The sequence below is a fragment of the Mastigoproctus giganteus genome, chromosome 5 (assembly GCF_048544385.1).
Source record: "Mastigoproctus giganteus isolate SK-2022 chromosome 5, ASM4854438v1, whole genome shotgun sequence".
Lineage (NCBI taxonomy): Eukaryota > Metazoa > Arthropoda > Arachnida > Uropygi > Thelyphonidae > Mastigoproctus > Mastigoproctus giganteus.
The window spans coordinates 184,109,645-184,126,450 of NC_143579.1; the positions used below are offsets into that span (position 1 = coordinate 184,109,645).

Genomic DNA, 16,806 nt, shown 5'->3' on the forward strand with positions numbered 1-16,806 from the left:
ATTTTCCTCAATACCATCAAGAGCGGTTCAACCGTTGCCTTTCTGCAAGTGGAGGGAACTTTTAAACAAATATCATCGAGTCCATTTGAGCTGTGAGGTTTCCTCCCAATTTTCTTTGTTCTTCCGAGGCATATTCTTGTGCACGTAAAAAGAATATGAAGTAGTACGTGTTTCCTACATTTTACACTCAGAAACTGCTAACGAATGCATGGTACAGAGTTGAATAGTGCACGATCATTGTCCTCATAATTCCAACACATCCATGTCGTCTCGATTTCTGCGCTCCTTAAAAATTTGGAGTCGAAGCCGAACAAAGAAGTTTCAAAGAAGATGCAGTTAAACTTATCCGGACTTCCACACGTATTTGGTCGAAAAATAATTCCTCGAATTATTTCTCGCAATTTTCAGCAATAAATCCGGATTCGGTTCCCGTTGACAATGTGAGGAACTTCGAGACTTTTCGACCTTGACTCAGTTGGCTGTTTCATAGCGAAGGTGAAGGATTTTTTCATCCCACAAACAAACGGCATTTAAAAGCGTGACCAAGGGCTTCATGACCTAAATTACCTCGCGCTAATCTAATCCTTCTCTGCTTATGTATTCCGGGACAGATGTAATGCCAGAGGAGTTTACAGTTATTTTCTATAGCAGCTAAACGCACAGGTCGTTACTGCAACTGACTTCGTGCACGTACATAATTCTCTATCTGCATGGTAGAGAATCCACAAAATCCTCTAGTAAGGGATTAATAAAGAAGATTAACACAGTCGCTCACAGAGTTTGCCCATACGAATTGTATGATTCATTCTTGTTTTCGTAGAGAAATAGATGCCAAATATGGCAGGGGAGGGAGCCTGTGAACTGATAGTATCTGTCGGGTATTTTTATCGGGTATTTCATTCTGATATCCTTATCGGAACAGAACATTGCAGCATTCCTCAATAGACTCAAATAATTGGCACCTGTTGCTTAAAGAAAAACAATTCCGTTGTCCGTGTTACTGCGCTATACGCATGGTTATGCAACGCGAGCTTGGAAAGGCTGTTGTCACGTGGAGTTATGTTGCGTCATGTACTTCCAACTATCACCAACAGCGCATGTATTGCGTCCGCAGATGAGATGACGCAGCTATCCCGGATAAAGGCTCATTAACCGCCTTCTGTGTTTTCAGTGAATTCCTGTCGCTGTTGAGAGCATTTCGATAAATTTCCTCAGGCACGGAGTTCGAGTTCATCTCCACGATGGAACTATTCGAGATTGGCGTTCCTGGTTGGTTTTTATACGTGGTGCCGCTGTTGGCCTTGGTTGCGTCGTACTTGTAAGTACTCTTAGTGTGTAATAGTTAGTTCTGAGAGCATCGGCGTTTAATCACTTGTAAGACAGTCTCACAAATATACTTCTCTTAGAAAGAATGGTTGGTGGAAGTAAAACCATTTCAGGAATAGGCGCCTCCGTAGCCAGGTGGGCAGAAGCAGCAGCGGTAGCACACGCTTCTTGATTAGACTGGGGTTCGAGCCCGTGACCACCAAATACGGAGGATGCGGAAAGGTCAGTGAATGACCACCGCATATCCTCGGAGCAATATGGCCTTAGTTGCTAATGCTCCTAAAAACCAAATAACATAACATTTCAGGAATAAAGAAAATCATTACCGTAATATTTCGATTAGTGGGAGTAAGCCTGGAAGTAGGGCATTTGAGGAATATGGTGAACAATGGTATGGTACAGTAGTAGGTTAAAATTAAGTTCCTGACAATAGTTTAATCCTTCTATTACAACTTGAGGACGCGGCACTTCATGAATTTTGTACTGGGCGTCTGTATGGAGAAGTTCAAAGGTATGGTCAGCAGGAGATCTGTCGATAATGATGAAAGAGTTGCGTTGTTTGGAAAAAACAGGATGGGAGTTATGGACGTATGAGAAGAGTGAGTTTAAAGAGTAACACCGTGATTGGGTCAGGTTTAAATGAGATAGGTGGAAATAAGTGAATGAGGAGGAAATAAAGTTTTCGCACTAAAAGTTGAGTGTTGTTGCTGTTGTAGTTCTAGGAGAGTTTCCAGAACTGGGTTAAAGAGAGAAGTCTCAGTGTTAGGAGAGAAAGTATCGAAAAGAGTAAAGTAAAACGTACTTCTTGTCCAGTCACTCCTCAAGCAGTAACGTTATTAGGGAAAGTTTAGCTTATCTGTCGTCGGGCATCTTCCTTTGCTAGAAGTTGATCTGGAAGGTGGGTAACAAGCCAAGACAGTCAGTGCCCCTCACTACTGCAGTGGCAATTTCCTTTAGTACTAATAGCCAACTGTTCCCAAAATAAGAGTACTGGAAGAAGCATAGGGCAGACTTTAACTAAGAAGAGATACTTCACCGCACTCCCTGGAAGGAATCCACACAAAGAGACCCGAACCTTGAAAGAGAAGGAACAAAAGTCCTCTGAACTGTGTTGTATCGGAAATTATTCTACTCTAAAATAACATACAACTTTGTATATTATTTTAAGAATACTTTGTAGATTATAAGAAAAAAGTAAGGGTGAAGTTGAAGAAATTACAAGAAATATATAAGGAAATGTTTAGTTAGTATTCGGTTGGTTCAAATTGTAAAGAAAATTTATATTGTTAAAATGTGTGTGTGTGTGAGAGAGAGAGAGAGAGAGAGAGAAATGGAATTGTTATATATTGAGTTAATTTTGAAGTTGCAATATGCATAAATGAGTAGGATTGAATTAGTTCAATGATTGCAGTTGTAGAAAGAATTAAAATTATTTATTTGAGAGAAAATTTATGGAAATACAGTAAATCCTCGCTAATCCGAATTAAATGGGTGAAGAGGTCATCCGGATTAGTGAAGCAAAAGATAGCCTTCAAAGAAGAACAAAAACTTAGAACACAAATAAATGGAAAATTTAATCAATAAAATATAGTAGTACTGATGAAAATAAATAAAAAAATATCACTGTAAAGCCTTTATTTAAAAACTATAAAAAGACAATACATTTTTCAGGTGGCGCTGGCGTCGCACTCCAACGCCACCTGATAAATGTATTATCACGTGGCGTTGGATAAAATTATAACGAGATATGTGCTATTTTTATAACTTTGCATGAAATTTCATTTCAATAATGCACCGGGGTGCTTTCTAGTTATCCTCAAGCCAGTAGTTGTGACGTCACCACTGTAGTGATACTTTGGTTAGTTTTGGTGAGACCTGAAAGTAAGGCCTTAACTTAAGCTAAACAGTGCGTCGCGTGAGTAGTGACGTCATAACTTCTGGCAGGAGGATAATTAGCAAGTACAATGCACCGTGGAAAAATTCAATCGAATAACAGAGATCGCTAAGTTTTGTTCTGGCCGCCATTATAACTTTTCATACAGTTGACGAGTTGTGGGAATAGATCTAATGGAGGAAAAACCTTTATGTGAGAATAAATCTGTTTGTGCGTATCAATAAATCGCTGTTTATGGAAGATATTAACCATAAATTTAAGGAAGCTTACAATTTACCAGCTGTACCCACACTTGCCTTTTCAACTTGTGTTCGCTCTCAGATGTTCTAAATTGGTATAAAATTGGTCACTGGCTCTTACAAACGCTCTGCTACCAGCCGCATATCTCTAATATGCAACAGCAGTTCTCGTTAAGTTACGAAGTTCACTGAATTAGCGCTTAAAGCGATACATAATAATGTATTAAGTTTTTGGCCCTTTTTCGTTGTATTAGTATGGAAATAACTGTAAAAAGGCCTTTTTTTGGGGAGAAAGGAGTATCCTGTAAGATAAGAGATGCAAAGAGAAGTATGAAATTTGAACAGTTATGAAATGGTACAGGTAATATTGAAGATATCAGATCGAAAATAAAGTAGAATTTTTATATACAATTCAGTATATTATTTTAAGATTTCAAATATTACCTGTTGCAAGGATGAAAGAACCACAATAGAGAGAGCGATCCGTGTGTTACGTGGTTCACGTGATTATTTACAATTGAATTATGAACATTTTTATAATCAAAATTATGAAGTAGCCGCAATTTAAAATTGCAGAATATCTCCATTTTCACCGAAGAACATTCTTGAGCACTGTACATTTAAACAGCGTATTTACACATTGGTAGCACATTTACGGTACCTTCCTAAAAATTCAGGAGTTAAGGAAGGTAACGTTTAGAAAAGTTGATTCTTAAGTTTATTAGAATTTCAAATGTATTCTATCAGAAGTTTCTTGAACCTGTTCGGTGAGTTAGAATTTTTTAATTCATAGGAAGGCTTTTCTGACTTTTACTCCTTTATGTCTTTGTCCGATGGCTTTTATGAAAAACGGACCTTCAGGTCAGCTTCCTTAAAAGTAAAAAAAAAAACAAAGTTAAGTCTTTTTTTGTTCTATTGCTGTGCAAAAGGACCTGAATACACGAAGGAAGTGTGTGTTCAGAATTTGGAAACAAAGACAGTCTCAGATTTCTGTAGGAACAGCTGGTAGATGTTGACGATGTTCCTTGTATCTCGCGCTCCGTGATGCAATCCAAGACAAGTCTAAAATTGATTGCCTTGAGAATGGAATCGATTCTCGTAAAGTTTACTTAGCTGTTGGTATCCGAATTAAAAAGAGTGTAACAGAGAGCAAAACAACAGGTAGCTTACAAGCCTTCTCTTTCAGAGCGTTAGTACCGAGTGGGAAGCCCAATGAATGAACTACTTGTTGTTTTTCTCTCTACTTTAGTCTGAGAAGGGAACATATACCCACGTGGCGGATCTAGCAAAGATTACCGCAAGTGGGGAAGTCTTGTTGCGTGCAGTAGTAATTAGTATATCCCAGCTAGCTTATTATCTAACCCAATTCCAAGAAATCTGGCTCGAAAGTAAGAAATAATGTCGCCCTCTTTTGGATGTATTGTTAATGATTTTAAAGAATACGTTCCTGTATTTGACGTGATCCAGCTTTTACCAGACAGCAAAATTAACAAAAATCATTCTGTTGCCAAATGAAAGATACTAATCGGACCTTCCAATTGAACATATTTATGATTAAATTTATGGAGTTTTTAATTTAAAATTTACAATTTTAAATTACGAAATATAAATAAGTAAGTTAACCTTCGCCATTTTTAATTCAAAAATGCTGCTGACTCACCGAAAAGGTTAGGATCATTACAAATCGGAAACATTATTGAAATATTACCTTTCAGGCATTCTGAATTTGCTCCTAAAAATTACAACTTCGACTTTTACAGGAATTCGTAAGAATTCCTGTAAAAGTTTTCTCTCATACCACTTTAAACACTTCTCCTAAAACCAAGTCTTTCCGATCCAAATCAGTTCAAAACAGAAGAGAGCGGAAGGGCCCCTCTCCACCTGGTGAAAGGGCCATTTCCCCTGCAAGTTTTAAAGAATTATACGTGAAGTGAGATAAATGAAGGTTCTTATATATTGTATCTTATTTCAGTTATCTCACCAGGACACACAACTATTGGCAATCAAGAGGTATTCCGTGTCTGAAGCCTTATCCAATTTTTGGAACATTTCTAGAGGTATTAGGCAAGGTAAAGTACTTTTATTTTTTAAAACTTAAATACGTAAGAGTTGATCATTTATGTAATTACAGTGAAAGAATACCCTGTACACCAGGTTCGTTCAATGCATTCATCGCGTTCACGGTAGTCTACCACGCTTCAGATGTCTAGACTTTCTGCGTTCAACTTGCAGTCCGTTCTTGTATTTCTGAAAAGACGAAATTGGAATTTTTCACCAATTACAATTTTTAATGTTCAAGTTAAAAAATAAATAAATAAATAAAACACCTTTTAGACGATAGTTTCAATGTTGTTGGCATTTATGTACTCGGAAGACAGCCATCTAGATGGATAAATCTAATTAAAATTAAAAACTGATTGCAGTAATAGATGGGATTGAAACATTTATTTCCTTTTCATTTCGTTAGCTTTTCCATCGATAAGCTTTTCATCCCACTGAAATGTCAGCAGCAGTGAAACGGTGTCTGAGAAGTGATTTTAACTTGATCTGCCAAGAAGTCCACAAATTACAGGTTTTAAATTTCAGCTGTTCAACACTCAATATCCTAGGAATACACTGTTTTGAAACTTAGTGGGTTTTGGCACTAGTAGGCCAATTGACAGCTTACTCAGTTGGAAACCTTACATTTTTGTCTTAAGAAATGATTTTATAGTGAAACAATTCAAGCGAGAAACACGGTATGTTAAACCCAAATGATTATAAAATATTTTTTTATAGAGTGAGTAACCTGGGGTCCTAGTGTCGGGGTCTTTTTCCCTCTCCTACGGTAGAATAACCGAAATCAGTAAATAAAACAACCAAACTTTTGCTTATTATTTTACATTTGGCTACTGGACTTTTGCGTATTCTATTCCTAACTGATTCTGAATTAATAGACTACTTGGGGATTCATTAACAACATTTCTTCTTTAAAATTTTTCTGCATACTGAGAATTTCATTGTAATTACAGGTAACTGTTATTTATTCGTCCTTTCAGGGGATTCATCTAAAACAACTCGAATTGTACCAGAAATATGGAAGAATGTTTGGGTAAGAATTCGATTCATTTAAGCGCGTTTATATATATATATATATATATATTTATAAAAATAAATAAATAACTTTTAAATACAAATATTAATTAAATATTTATTTATTAATTCATAAAACCTTTTATAAATTTTTGCTATTTGTTTGCAAGGTAGAAAACATAAATATCGTGTGATTTTCTTTATAAATATCTGCCAAAAATGGATAGAGTTGCTGTTGTATTGAAATTGGAGTATCTCATTTGTAATATCTAGTTTTCTTATCACAGCATCTGTAGGAGTGTAAGTTCAAGAACTAATTTTCATGCCGTGTCTGAAAACCCCTCGACGTGGACACCTGTACGTGGTGAGGGGACCTCCCAGTGATGCTGCTGGTTTTCCAGATTAGCATCACTGGGATCTAACGGCCGTACCTTGGTTCCACGGTTACATCGTTGGAATCCGGCGTGTGCAGCCGTGCGCCCCGACCCGTTTCATTCGAAAAGGGGGATCCTGGTGGGTGAGGAGCCCAGCCTTGATACACCACTTTGGCTCCTGCTTCGACAAGACGGGTGGTCCCGGACCGGCCCGACAGGGCTTAATCGGCGGGTGGTTCTTACTGCTACGGTCAACTGCTTTCCAATAATCTCCCTCCCTTTGGTCCTGGGACGGGATCAAGGCTTATTGGGTATGGTGCTCATAAGCGAACTTGACATCCCGTTCGTGTACGCAGTATCTGATAGTTCAAGAGTGGGCGACCCCTCGTAGGGCTCCGTGGTGGGTGGATGAATGTCCGATGCCCTAAGTACTCCGTGGTACTTACGGCATCGGAAATTTTTTTTTTCTTACCCATATGAGTAATTTAAATTCCATTTCTTCTGTGGCCCCAAACAGGCCCCTACCTAATCGAAATGAAAACACTTCTGTAAAAAGAGCCAGAACTGAGGATACACCACCATCAGTGACACCTCTCTTCCTCATTCTCCATTCCACCGGAGAGCAGTCAATTGGGAAGATGTCACCCTTCTTTATCCTGAAAGGATTAAAAGCGTTGGCAGGATCATCTAAATCTGTAAAACGACTGCGTTCTGGCGACCTTTTGGTCGAAGCTACAAATAAGAAACAGGCTGAAAAAATCCTGAAAGCCACATCAATAGGGAGAATACCTATTAACGTAACCCCCCACAAAACTTTGAACTCTTCACGAGTTCTTGTTTTAGACTGGGACCTTCATGTCTCTGAAGAATCTGCCTGAATTGAAAGAACAAGGAGTGACGGCTGTCAAAAGAATATCAATGCGAAAGGATGGGAATCTCGTCCCTACCCGAGTTCTCATCCTAACGTTTAACACCCCACGGCTTCCAAGTTCCACCAAGGCAGGGTACTTAAACTGCCCAGTGAGGATTTAAATTCCAAACCCACTGAGGTGTTTTAAATGCCAAAAATACGGCCACTCACAAACATCTTGTCGTGGTAACCCTGCCTATGTTCGATGTGGTGCGAAGGACCACGAGAGCAAGGATTGTTTAGCTTCTAAGCCAAGTACTAACTGCCAAGGAGAACACCGTGCATATTCTCCAGCATGCCAGCGGTGGAAAGATGAAAAGGAAATTCAGAAACTAAAAACAGAGCTAAACATCTCCTACCCAGAGGCTAGAAAACGCATACAGCCAATAAATAGCAGGAAGCCAATACAACACAGTGCATTACGGATTGCACTTGGAGCCTTCAGGACATCCCCAATTCACAGTCTATACATAGCCGACCGGGCTAGCCAGGTGGTTAAAGTGCCTGCCTGGCAACCCAAAGATCGCGGTTTCGAATCCCGCTTCGGGCTTGGATCAGATTAGAAAATGCAAAAACTTTGGGAGGTGCATCATGGCCACAGAAGCCGATGCGCCAACAACTAACAAAAAAAAAAAAAAGAAAAGTCTATACATTGAAGCTCACTAACCCCCTTTGCACCTCCGCAGAAAAATGTTACTACTGAAGTTTGCAGCCAAAATAAAAAGTTGCTGTTTGCATCCTATTCATCCATACCTCTTCAATCCTCAACTAACTAATCTCTACAGAAATAAACCTAATAAAATAAGGCCAGCAGGCCTAAGGCTTTTTGAAATATCACAGAGTTAGAACGTTCCTCTTCACAATAGTCAACAGGTAATGAATTACTTTCACCCACGTTGGACTACCCCTCCTCAACTGAAATTTGATACTTATTTTCTTCGATGGGTAAGAATCTTCTACAGACTCTCAACCTGAAACAACTCCATGCAAATCATATTCAGAGCCACGTTAATTTCCTGCCAGTATATACCGTTGGGTCCAAATCTCAATCAGCCGTTGGAGCAGCAGCAGTGGTTCCCGCCACTATTATTTCAGCTTCCCTTCCACCTGAGTATAGCAACTTTACCGCAGAACTACATGGAATAAAATTAGCTCTAGAAAATTTCAATCTTTACCCATCTTCAAAATATTTAATTTACACAGATTCTCTCAGCTCAATTAGAGCAATGCAAAATCCATTCCATACGAATCACCCTATTTTAAACCAAATCAGGAAGTTGCTCTTGAAAATTAAAATTGAACAACGTCAGCAATTGGTGAACTTCTGTTGGATTCCAGCACATTCACGGATAAAGGGAAATTAACTGGCGGATATATCGGCAAAAAATCCCTCCACATTAGATTTGACCTCCGCTCATATTCCAGCCTCAGGCCATGATATCATCATAAAAGCAGCATGCCTTGAACAGTGGAAAGAGTTATGGCACACCCAGACTAATAACAAACTTTTCCAATTGAAACAGGAACCAAAATTTTGGCATTCAAGCATCCAACCAACTAGAAGGAAAGAAGTGGTACTTGCACGGGCAAGGATAGGACATACTCACCTGACCCACCTCCATCTACTCACAGGTTATGATGCTCCTCAGTGTCCACACTGCTCAGTACATCTAACAATCAAGCATATTCTTGTTGACTGTCCTCAATATAACCAAGACAGAACATCAGTCCTGCTTTCTCTGAATAAACCACAAGAACCAATATCACTAGAGAATATTATAGGCGACAAGGCAAACATTAACGAACTTTTCCAATAAATTCCAATATTTTGAAAAAAATTGGAATTTATCATCGGTTCTGAATAATTTCTAAAATGACATTGAAATGTCTTCAATTCTGAATTATTTCCTAACACATCTCTATGGACAGGCGCTCTATAGCCAGTGTAGCTTATGCGCCAATAAACACCCATAACACACACACTTCTGTAGAAAACTAAACCGACACCCTGATCCTGAATTGAAACTTGATGGACATATTATCCCAGTAGTTACCAAGCATAAGATAAGCATAAGATTCTTAGGACTTCTCTTGGATACGAAACTAACCTTCCTTGATCATATTAAACAACTCAGGCTTTTTGCTTAAAGAAATTAAACATTCTCAGAGTTCTTTCCGCAACAACTTGGGGAACAGATTGATATACACTTATCAAACTTTATCGATCTATAGTTCGTTCCAAACTAGATTATGGAGCAGCTGTTTACGACTCAGCGAAACCAAGTGCATTGATATGGTTAGACCCCATTCACCACAGTGCACTTCGTATAGCACTCGGAGCTTTCCGAACTTCACCTATACAAAGTCTTTATGCAGAAGCCCATGAACCTTCATTAGAGCTTAGACGACAGAACTTGTTATTACACTATGCAGTCAAGATAAAATCTATCAGTGATCATCCAAATAGTGATTTTCTGTTTTCATATAACTGGGAAAACATACCAAGCCCATCCACGGATGAATCGACCTGCTAATATCCGTCTGAAAGATTTACTACTAAGCCGAGAGCTTGATTATGACAACATAGCTACTGCAATTGCACAGACCATTCCACCATGGTGCATAGTTCAACCCATATATGATATGTATTTTTAAAACCTGGGGGGAAAAAACACTCTATCAAGAAAAAACTACCAGCAGTTATATGCAGCATACAAAGAACAATATCCACATGTGTAGGAGCTGCAATTCATCTTGAGGATCGTACCTTCATCGAACAACTCCCAAAAGAATGCAGTATTTTTAATGCCGAATTATAAGTCATTTCAATAGCTATAAACCAAATCAAACATAAACAGATGTTCATAGAGAACGACTAAAAGCCTTTCAAACAATAACGAATGCACAAAATAACTTAATGCTTAAAACAATTTTAGATAACCAGTCAAATATTACTGACGTTTTCTTCTTTCTTAAGTTAATTGGATACTTCAAAAACATATAAAATTAATAGTATACCATTTATAGAGAAGCTACATGACTATAAAGCAGAATCTTGGCTTTATTTTAAACCACAAAAGTGAAAAATGCTGATATACGAAACTCTCCTACCTAGGCTAGGCGCTTAATAGCCTAAGCTGCTCTTGCGCCAATATCTCTTAAACAACAACAACTATTACAACAGCTTTTGGTTAGTTTACCTTTTGTCATTTATAAATTCAAACGCAAAATTTTCTCGCATATTGACATCCAAAAATATACCATTCACAGATTTAAATTTTCAGTTTTATTTCATCGTTTTATCAATCTTAAAACTTTTCAATATTTATTTTTATTTATTTCTTTCAGAACGTACGAAGGCACCCGACCTACTCTTAACCTGGCCGAACCCGAACTCCTTAAACAGATCTTAGTCAAGGACTTCCAGTACTTTATAAACAGAAGGGTAAGTTAAAAAGGCGCATATTTTCCGAATTATTGGTTTCAAACTGCGAAATATCACAATTCAGAAGTGAGCGAAACATATAAACTCTATGCAGCACATCAGAATAGTTCTGTCCCTTATAATAAAAATATTCTGACAGTACTTTTTCAATAAAGTGTATATTTATTCAGAAAATTAATAATGTAAAAGCGCAATTTTGGACTTATTGATAGAATAGGAGTGCTACTTGTGGTAATAGTTTAATTTGATCAATCTTCCTTGAAAGCCGTTAACTGTAGAGCGTGACCCGTTGAGGAATTGAGAGAAGGGTTGACCTGTTCTGATACTACTCGAATCCTAACCTTAATTTCAACTTTGATTTAAATAACAAGAATCTTCATCAGACTTTTTTGCTACCCACAAGATCGTCTGTTTCCTGCTACATGGGAGTATATTGGTCATTACTCCCTACCTGATCAGACAGATTGGGGACTGCAAGTGCCTTATGTCTGTGCAAGCGTGAACCTTCCAATTGACGAATCTTCCGAAAGAAATCCGAATAACTCCAGAGTAGGAACCTCAACCCATCACGTAAAGTTTTCTAACTCAGTCTCGATTGAAAAGTCTCGATTTTCTAACTCAGTCTCGTTTGCAGAGCAATCGAGTACGGGATATGATTCTGCCAAGGGGGATGTCTTTGTGTGTGCGCGATGCAAGGAGTGTATCGATATCAGGCAACAACTCGGCGTTCTTGTGGGCCTATATGAGAGCTTGAAGGACAGGGTGGATTCCCTCGAAGAAACTAAATTGAGGGGCCCATCAAGCTCTCAGCTGCCCACATCAACGCCAGAGCTTGCACTTGGGCATCGCGTGACACAGAGACAACCCCCAAGGCAGAATGCGCTGGTCCCGAAGGAACTAGTAGTTGTTGGTGACTCTATTGTCAGGGAAACGGGGAACATGCTTTGTAAAAAAGATAGGTGGAACAGGACCAGGGTATGTCTGCCAGGGACAAAGGTTGATGACGTTGTAGAGCGAATATCATCTTTTAAGGGCACAAAAGGTGATATAGTTGTACGCGTTGGCACTAATAATATTAAGAGTAGGAGACCGGCAGAATTACTTAACAAGTACAGGTCACTGTTGAAGAAAAGCCGTGAATTAGGGTTGAATTTGAAAGTGTCTGCAATTCTGCCCAGACACGATAGGAGGGAGTATATGATGAGAGCCTTGTCGATCAATTCGGCCCTGGAAAGATTGTGCAAGGCTCAAGGGGTAGAATTTTTTTCAGCCAGGACTGTACTTGTTAACAGGAGAGATTGCTTCTACAGGGATGGGATACACTTAAATAGAAAGGGTGCAAGAATATTTGCTGATGCTATCGAGGCAGTGTTAGGTGGGTCGGAAAACTGCTAGCTTGGGGGGAGACAAAGACCAATAGATTGACAGTAGCCACTGGCAGAGGTGAAAGAGATTCTTGCACTGCTTCTATTAGAATGAGCAGAAGCCTGAAAAACAAGATGCATGGTATTTCAGAGACTGCTGGGAGCCATTGCGGTACAAATAAACACATGGGTTGTGTTAGGGTAGCTAAGAATAGAAACAGGTGCAGGTATACTTGCGTGTACACCAATGCTAGGAGTTTGGTAAATAAATTTGATGAATTTGAGGTATTGCTCAAAACATCAAATTCAGATATTGTTGGGATATCAGAGACGTGGTGTCACACAGATATAAGGGATGCAGAACTGCAATTTGGGGAGTACAACGTCTACAGAAAGGATAGACAGGATAGGAAGGGGGGAGGGGTTATGCTATTAGTTAAGAAACACATAAAAACCAAGGAAGTGAAGCCAGTCGACATCGCTGGACAGTGCAGTGTCGAGTCAGTTTGGTGTGACATAAGCATTGGGAGATCAAAATTGAGCGTAGGAGTGTGCTATAGGCCTAATGACTCTGATGAGTATAATAAGGAACTGTACAGGGAAATAGAGTGGGCCAGTAAATCAGAGAGTCTTATAATGGGGGATTTTAATTTCCCAGATATTGACTGGAATTTGGGGGCTGGTTACTCACACACTAGCAAGGCTTTTGTGGATTTATTGGATGATTGTTTTCTACATCAGCATGTTCGGGAGGCAACTAGAGGGAGTAATACTCTTGATTTGATTATCAGCAGTGATTCTTCATGCATTAAGAATCTGCAGATAAATGAACCACTAGGTGGCAGTGATCACAGTGTGCTGAAGTGGGATTTACTGAAAGCGGTAACTACCATTAGGGGTAAAGGGAAGGGTTATTGCTTCCGTAAAGGCAACTACGATGGACTGAGACAGTATTTAAATTCTATACAGTGGGACCAACTGATGATGTTACCAACAGCAAATTCAAAATGGGAAGCATTCAAAGAACGTATCTTGGAAGCTACTAGGCTTTACATACCAACTAAGAAATATTGTTCAAGGTTTAGGCCAAAATGGATGTCAGATGAACTAATGAGGCATATGGCAGAGAAGAAAAATGCATGGGATACTTACAAATTAACACATGACACAGAAGCCTATGATAGATACAAGTTGATATGCAACCAAGTTACAAAGGAGGTTAGGCAGGCGAAGGCAGATTACGAGAAATCCTTGGCAAGGAATGCAAAGAAAAACAGCAAAGAGTTCTTTACTTATGTAAACTCTAGAAGGAAGGGGATGAATCAGATTGGTCCACTTGATATTGATGGGTCAACTGTTGATGATCCTGCTCAGGTAGCTAACAAACTAAATGAATATTTTGCATCGACATTCACACATGAGGAGTTATTCAGCAAGGGGAATGCCAGAGGTGTATTCAACTCTAGCAGTAAGCTACAGAATCTTGAAATAACTGGGAGTAAAGTGGAGGAGAAACTGTTGAAGATAAACACAAGAAAGGCACCCGGGGTGGATGGGATCTATCCAGTTATGTTAAAGGAGGCTGCAAAGAAGTAAGCAAACCCTTAGCCATAATTATGAGAGCTTCCTTGGACTCAGGGGAGGTACCCATAGACTGGAAATGTGCAAATGTGACCCCAATTCACAAAGGAGGATCAAAGGCTGACACAAGTAACTATAGACCTGTGAGCTTAACTTCTGTTCCAGGAAAATTAATGGAGGCACTGGTTAAAGAAGCACTGCAGGATCATTTAGACAAGACTTCAGTTATAGCTCAGACACGCCGACCGTGCTAGCCGAGTGGGTAAAGTACCTGCCCGGCAACCCAAAGGTCGCGGGTTCGATTCTCGCCTCGGGCTTGGATCAAAGTACTGCGAAAACCTTGGGAGGTGCAATATGGCCACAGAAGCCGATGCGCCAACAACTACCAAATCAAAAAAAAAAAAAAAAAATAGCTCAGACACAGCATGGTTTTGTTAAGGGGAAGTCTTGCCTGACCAGCTTGATTGGATACTATGATGCAGTCACAAAAGAACTGGATGCAGGGAATAACTTTGATATTATATACTTGGATCTTAGAAAGGCTTTTGATACTGTTGCACATGGAAGACTGCTACACAAATTGGAGCAGTGTGACATTGGAGGCAAATTGCTGCTATGGATAAAGGGGTGGTTGAGGGGGAGAAGACAGAGAGTGGTAATCAATGGATACTGCTCATCGTGGACTAATGTTATTAGTGGAGTCCCTCAGGGCTCAGTGTTGGGTCCATTATTGTTTTCTGTATTTATAAATGATATTGATGATGGTATATCAAGCTTAATGTCCAGGTTTGCAGATGATACAAAGGTTGGCAGGGTTGTCAAGGACACTACTGACACTACACTGCTGCAACAGGATCTGGAAAGGTTGAGCAGATGGGCTGAGAGGTGGCAAATGAAGTTTAACATTGACAAATGTAAAGTACTACACATGGGAAACAGCAACCCCAGAGCAACGTATCAACTCTGTGGTACTACACTGACAGTGGTAGAGAATGAAAGGGACTTGGGGGTGATTGTGCAGGCAGATATGAAGTTCTCTGAGCAGTGCAGACGGGCTGCAAGAGTAGCTCATGGAGTATTGTCAATGATATACAGGAATTTTTCCAGCAGGGATAAGGAGGTGATTATTCCATTGTACAAGGCAATGGTCAGGCCACACCTAGAGTACTGTATACAGGTCTGGAGGCCTCATTTCAAGGAGGATGTAGAGCTGCTGGAACGAGTACAGAGAAGGGCAACAAGATTAGTGAATGGAACAAAGGGGTGCTCTTACGAAGAAAGGCTTAAGTTTTGCAAATTACAGAGCCTGGAGACTAGGCACCAGCGAGGTGATCTGATAGAGGTGTATAAAGCCTTGAATGGTTTGAGCATGCTCAATGCTGATGGGATTCTTCCTCTAGCTCAGAAAAATCACCTGAGAGGGCATAAATTCAAATTGAGGAAAGACAGATGTAGGATAAACGTGCGGAAATTTGCTTTTAGCCAGCGGGTGGTTGGTTGGTGGAACAGACTGCCATCCCTTGTGGTGGAGGTTGATAGCCTCAATAAGTTTAAGGCTCAGCTGGACAGGTATTTTGAACGAACAGAGGGGTGAACTGGAAGTGGGTTTTTTTTTTTTTTTTGGCGGATGCTGCATAAGCTTGCTTTCTTGCATCAAATGCCTCTACTAATGCTAATGCTAAAAGACTATTGAAAAAAAAATTTCAAATGACGCATAGATGGCAGGTGCAATTTATTTTTCTAAAATCTCTGGTGTGCCAGGATATTTTGGCAGTATAGGATATTCCTTTACTGCTAAACACAAAAACCAAAAAAGTGAACAGTGATGGAAACACAGATTTAACTAGTAGGGCTAGTTTAAAATGTTCACAAATGACAGCAATACCAACGATTAAAAAATTAAAAGTACACTGTCGACAAGAAAACTCACTGAACGAAAGAGCTGAATAAATTAAGTTCGACAGACATTGGGTCAGTGTTCACAAAGTATCTAACTTCATAATCCTTCATGTGATAGGAATTCTGACACCAATCCTAAGCCCGACCTTGGGATCCTCCAGCCTTTTTCTCATCTGTCCATCGATTTTGCCTTAGTAGATTAAGACTGAATTATAATAGATTTATAGAAAATACAGGTAGCGTTTGCAACTAAGTTGATTCACGTCTTACTGCCTCAGAATGTACAGTTCTGCCTTAAAGTCTTATATGAAGAAAGATTATGTCCATCGTACCTGCATCACAGAAATAGTGAACGATTGTGCAGTGGAAAGACACCGGTAAATCTTGGGGCATTTTTACAGTTTCTTTAAATGCTTTTACAATCCATTTGCAATGAGAGGTTTTATTTCTACGATGTAAATGTTTTTTTTTTTTTTTTTTGTAAATAGAGTATTTTAAATTTAAATAAAATGTCTTTATTGCTGCTAAGTACGGTATAAGTACTAGAAACAATAATTCTCATCAAGGCGACATGGCCAGGAGTTTTACATTTGGAAAAGTTTTACAATAAGGAATGATACATTTGATTAAATTGGGAAAATGAATAGTTACATGGGAAATTATAAGTTACACAAAATTAAAACATGTAAAAATGGAATTATA

At 39.2% G+C, this 16,806-nt stretch overlaps 1 protein-coding gene across 1 annotated transcript in view; it reads left to right on the plus strand.

Moving 5' to 3' along the window:
- Nucleotides 1-1,117: 1,117 nt before the first annotated feature.
- Nucleotides 1,118-16,806, plus strand: part of LOC150085912 (cytochrome P450 3A8-like) — a 36,135-nt gene continuing 20,446 nt past the window's right edge. Inside the window, exons 1-4 of the mRNA XM_090374294.1 lie at nucleotides 1,118-1,318; nucleotides 5,432-5,528; nucleotides 6,498-6,550; nucleotides 11,164-11,260. Of these exons, the coding sequence (XP_090230420.1) occupies nucleotides 1,242-1,318; nucleotides 5,432-5,528; nucleotides 6,498-6,550; nucleotides 11,164-11,260 (324 nt within the window). The 5' untranslated portion in view covers nucleotides 1,118-1,241. The remainder of the gene's footprint in view (nucleotides 1,319-5,431; nucleotides 5,529-6,497; nucleotides 6,551-11,163; nucleotides 11,261-16,806) is intronic.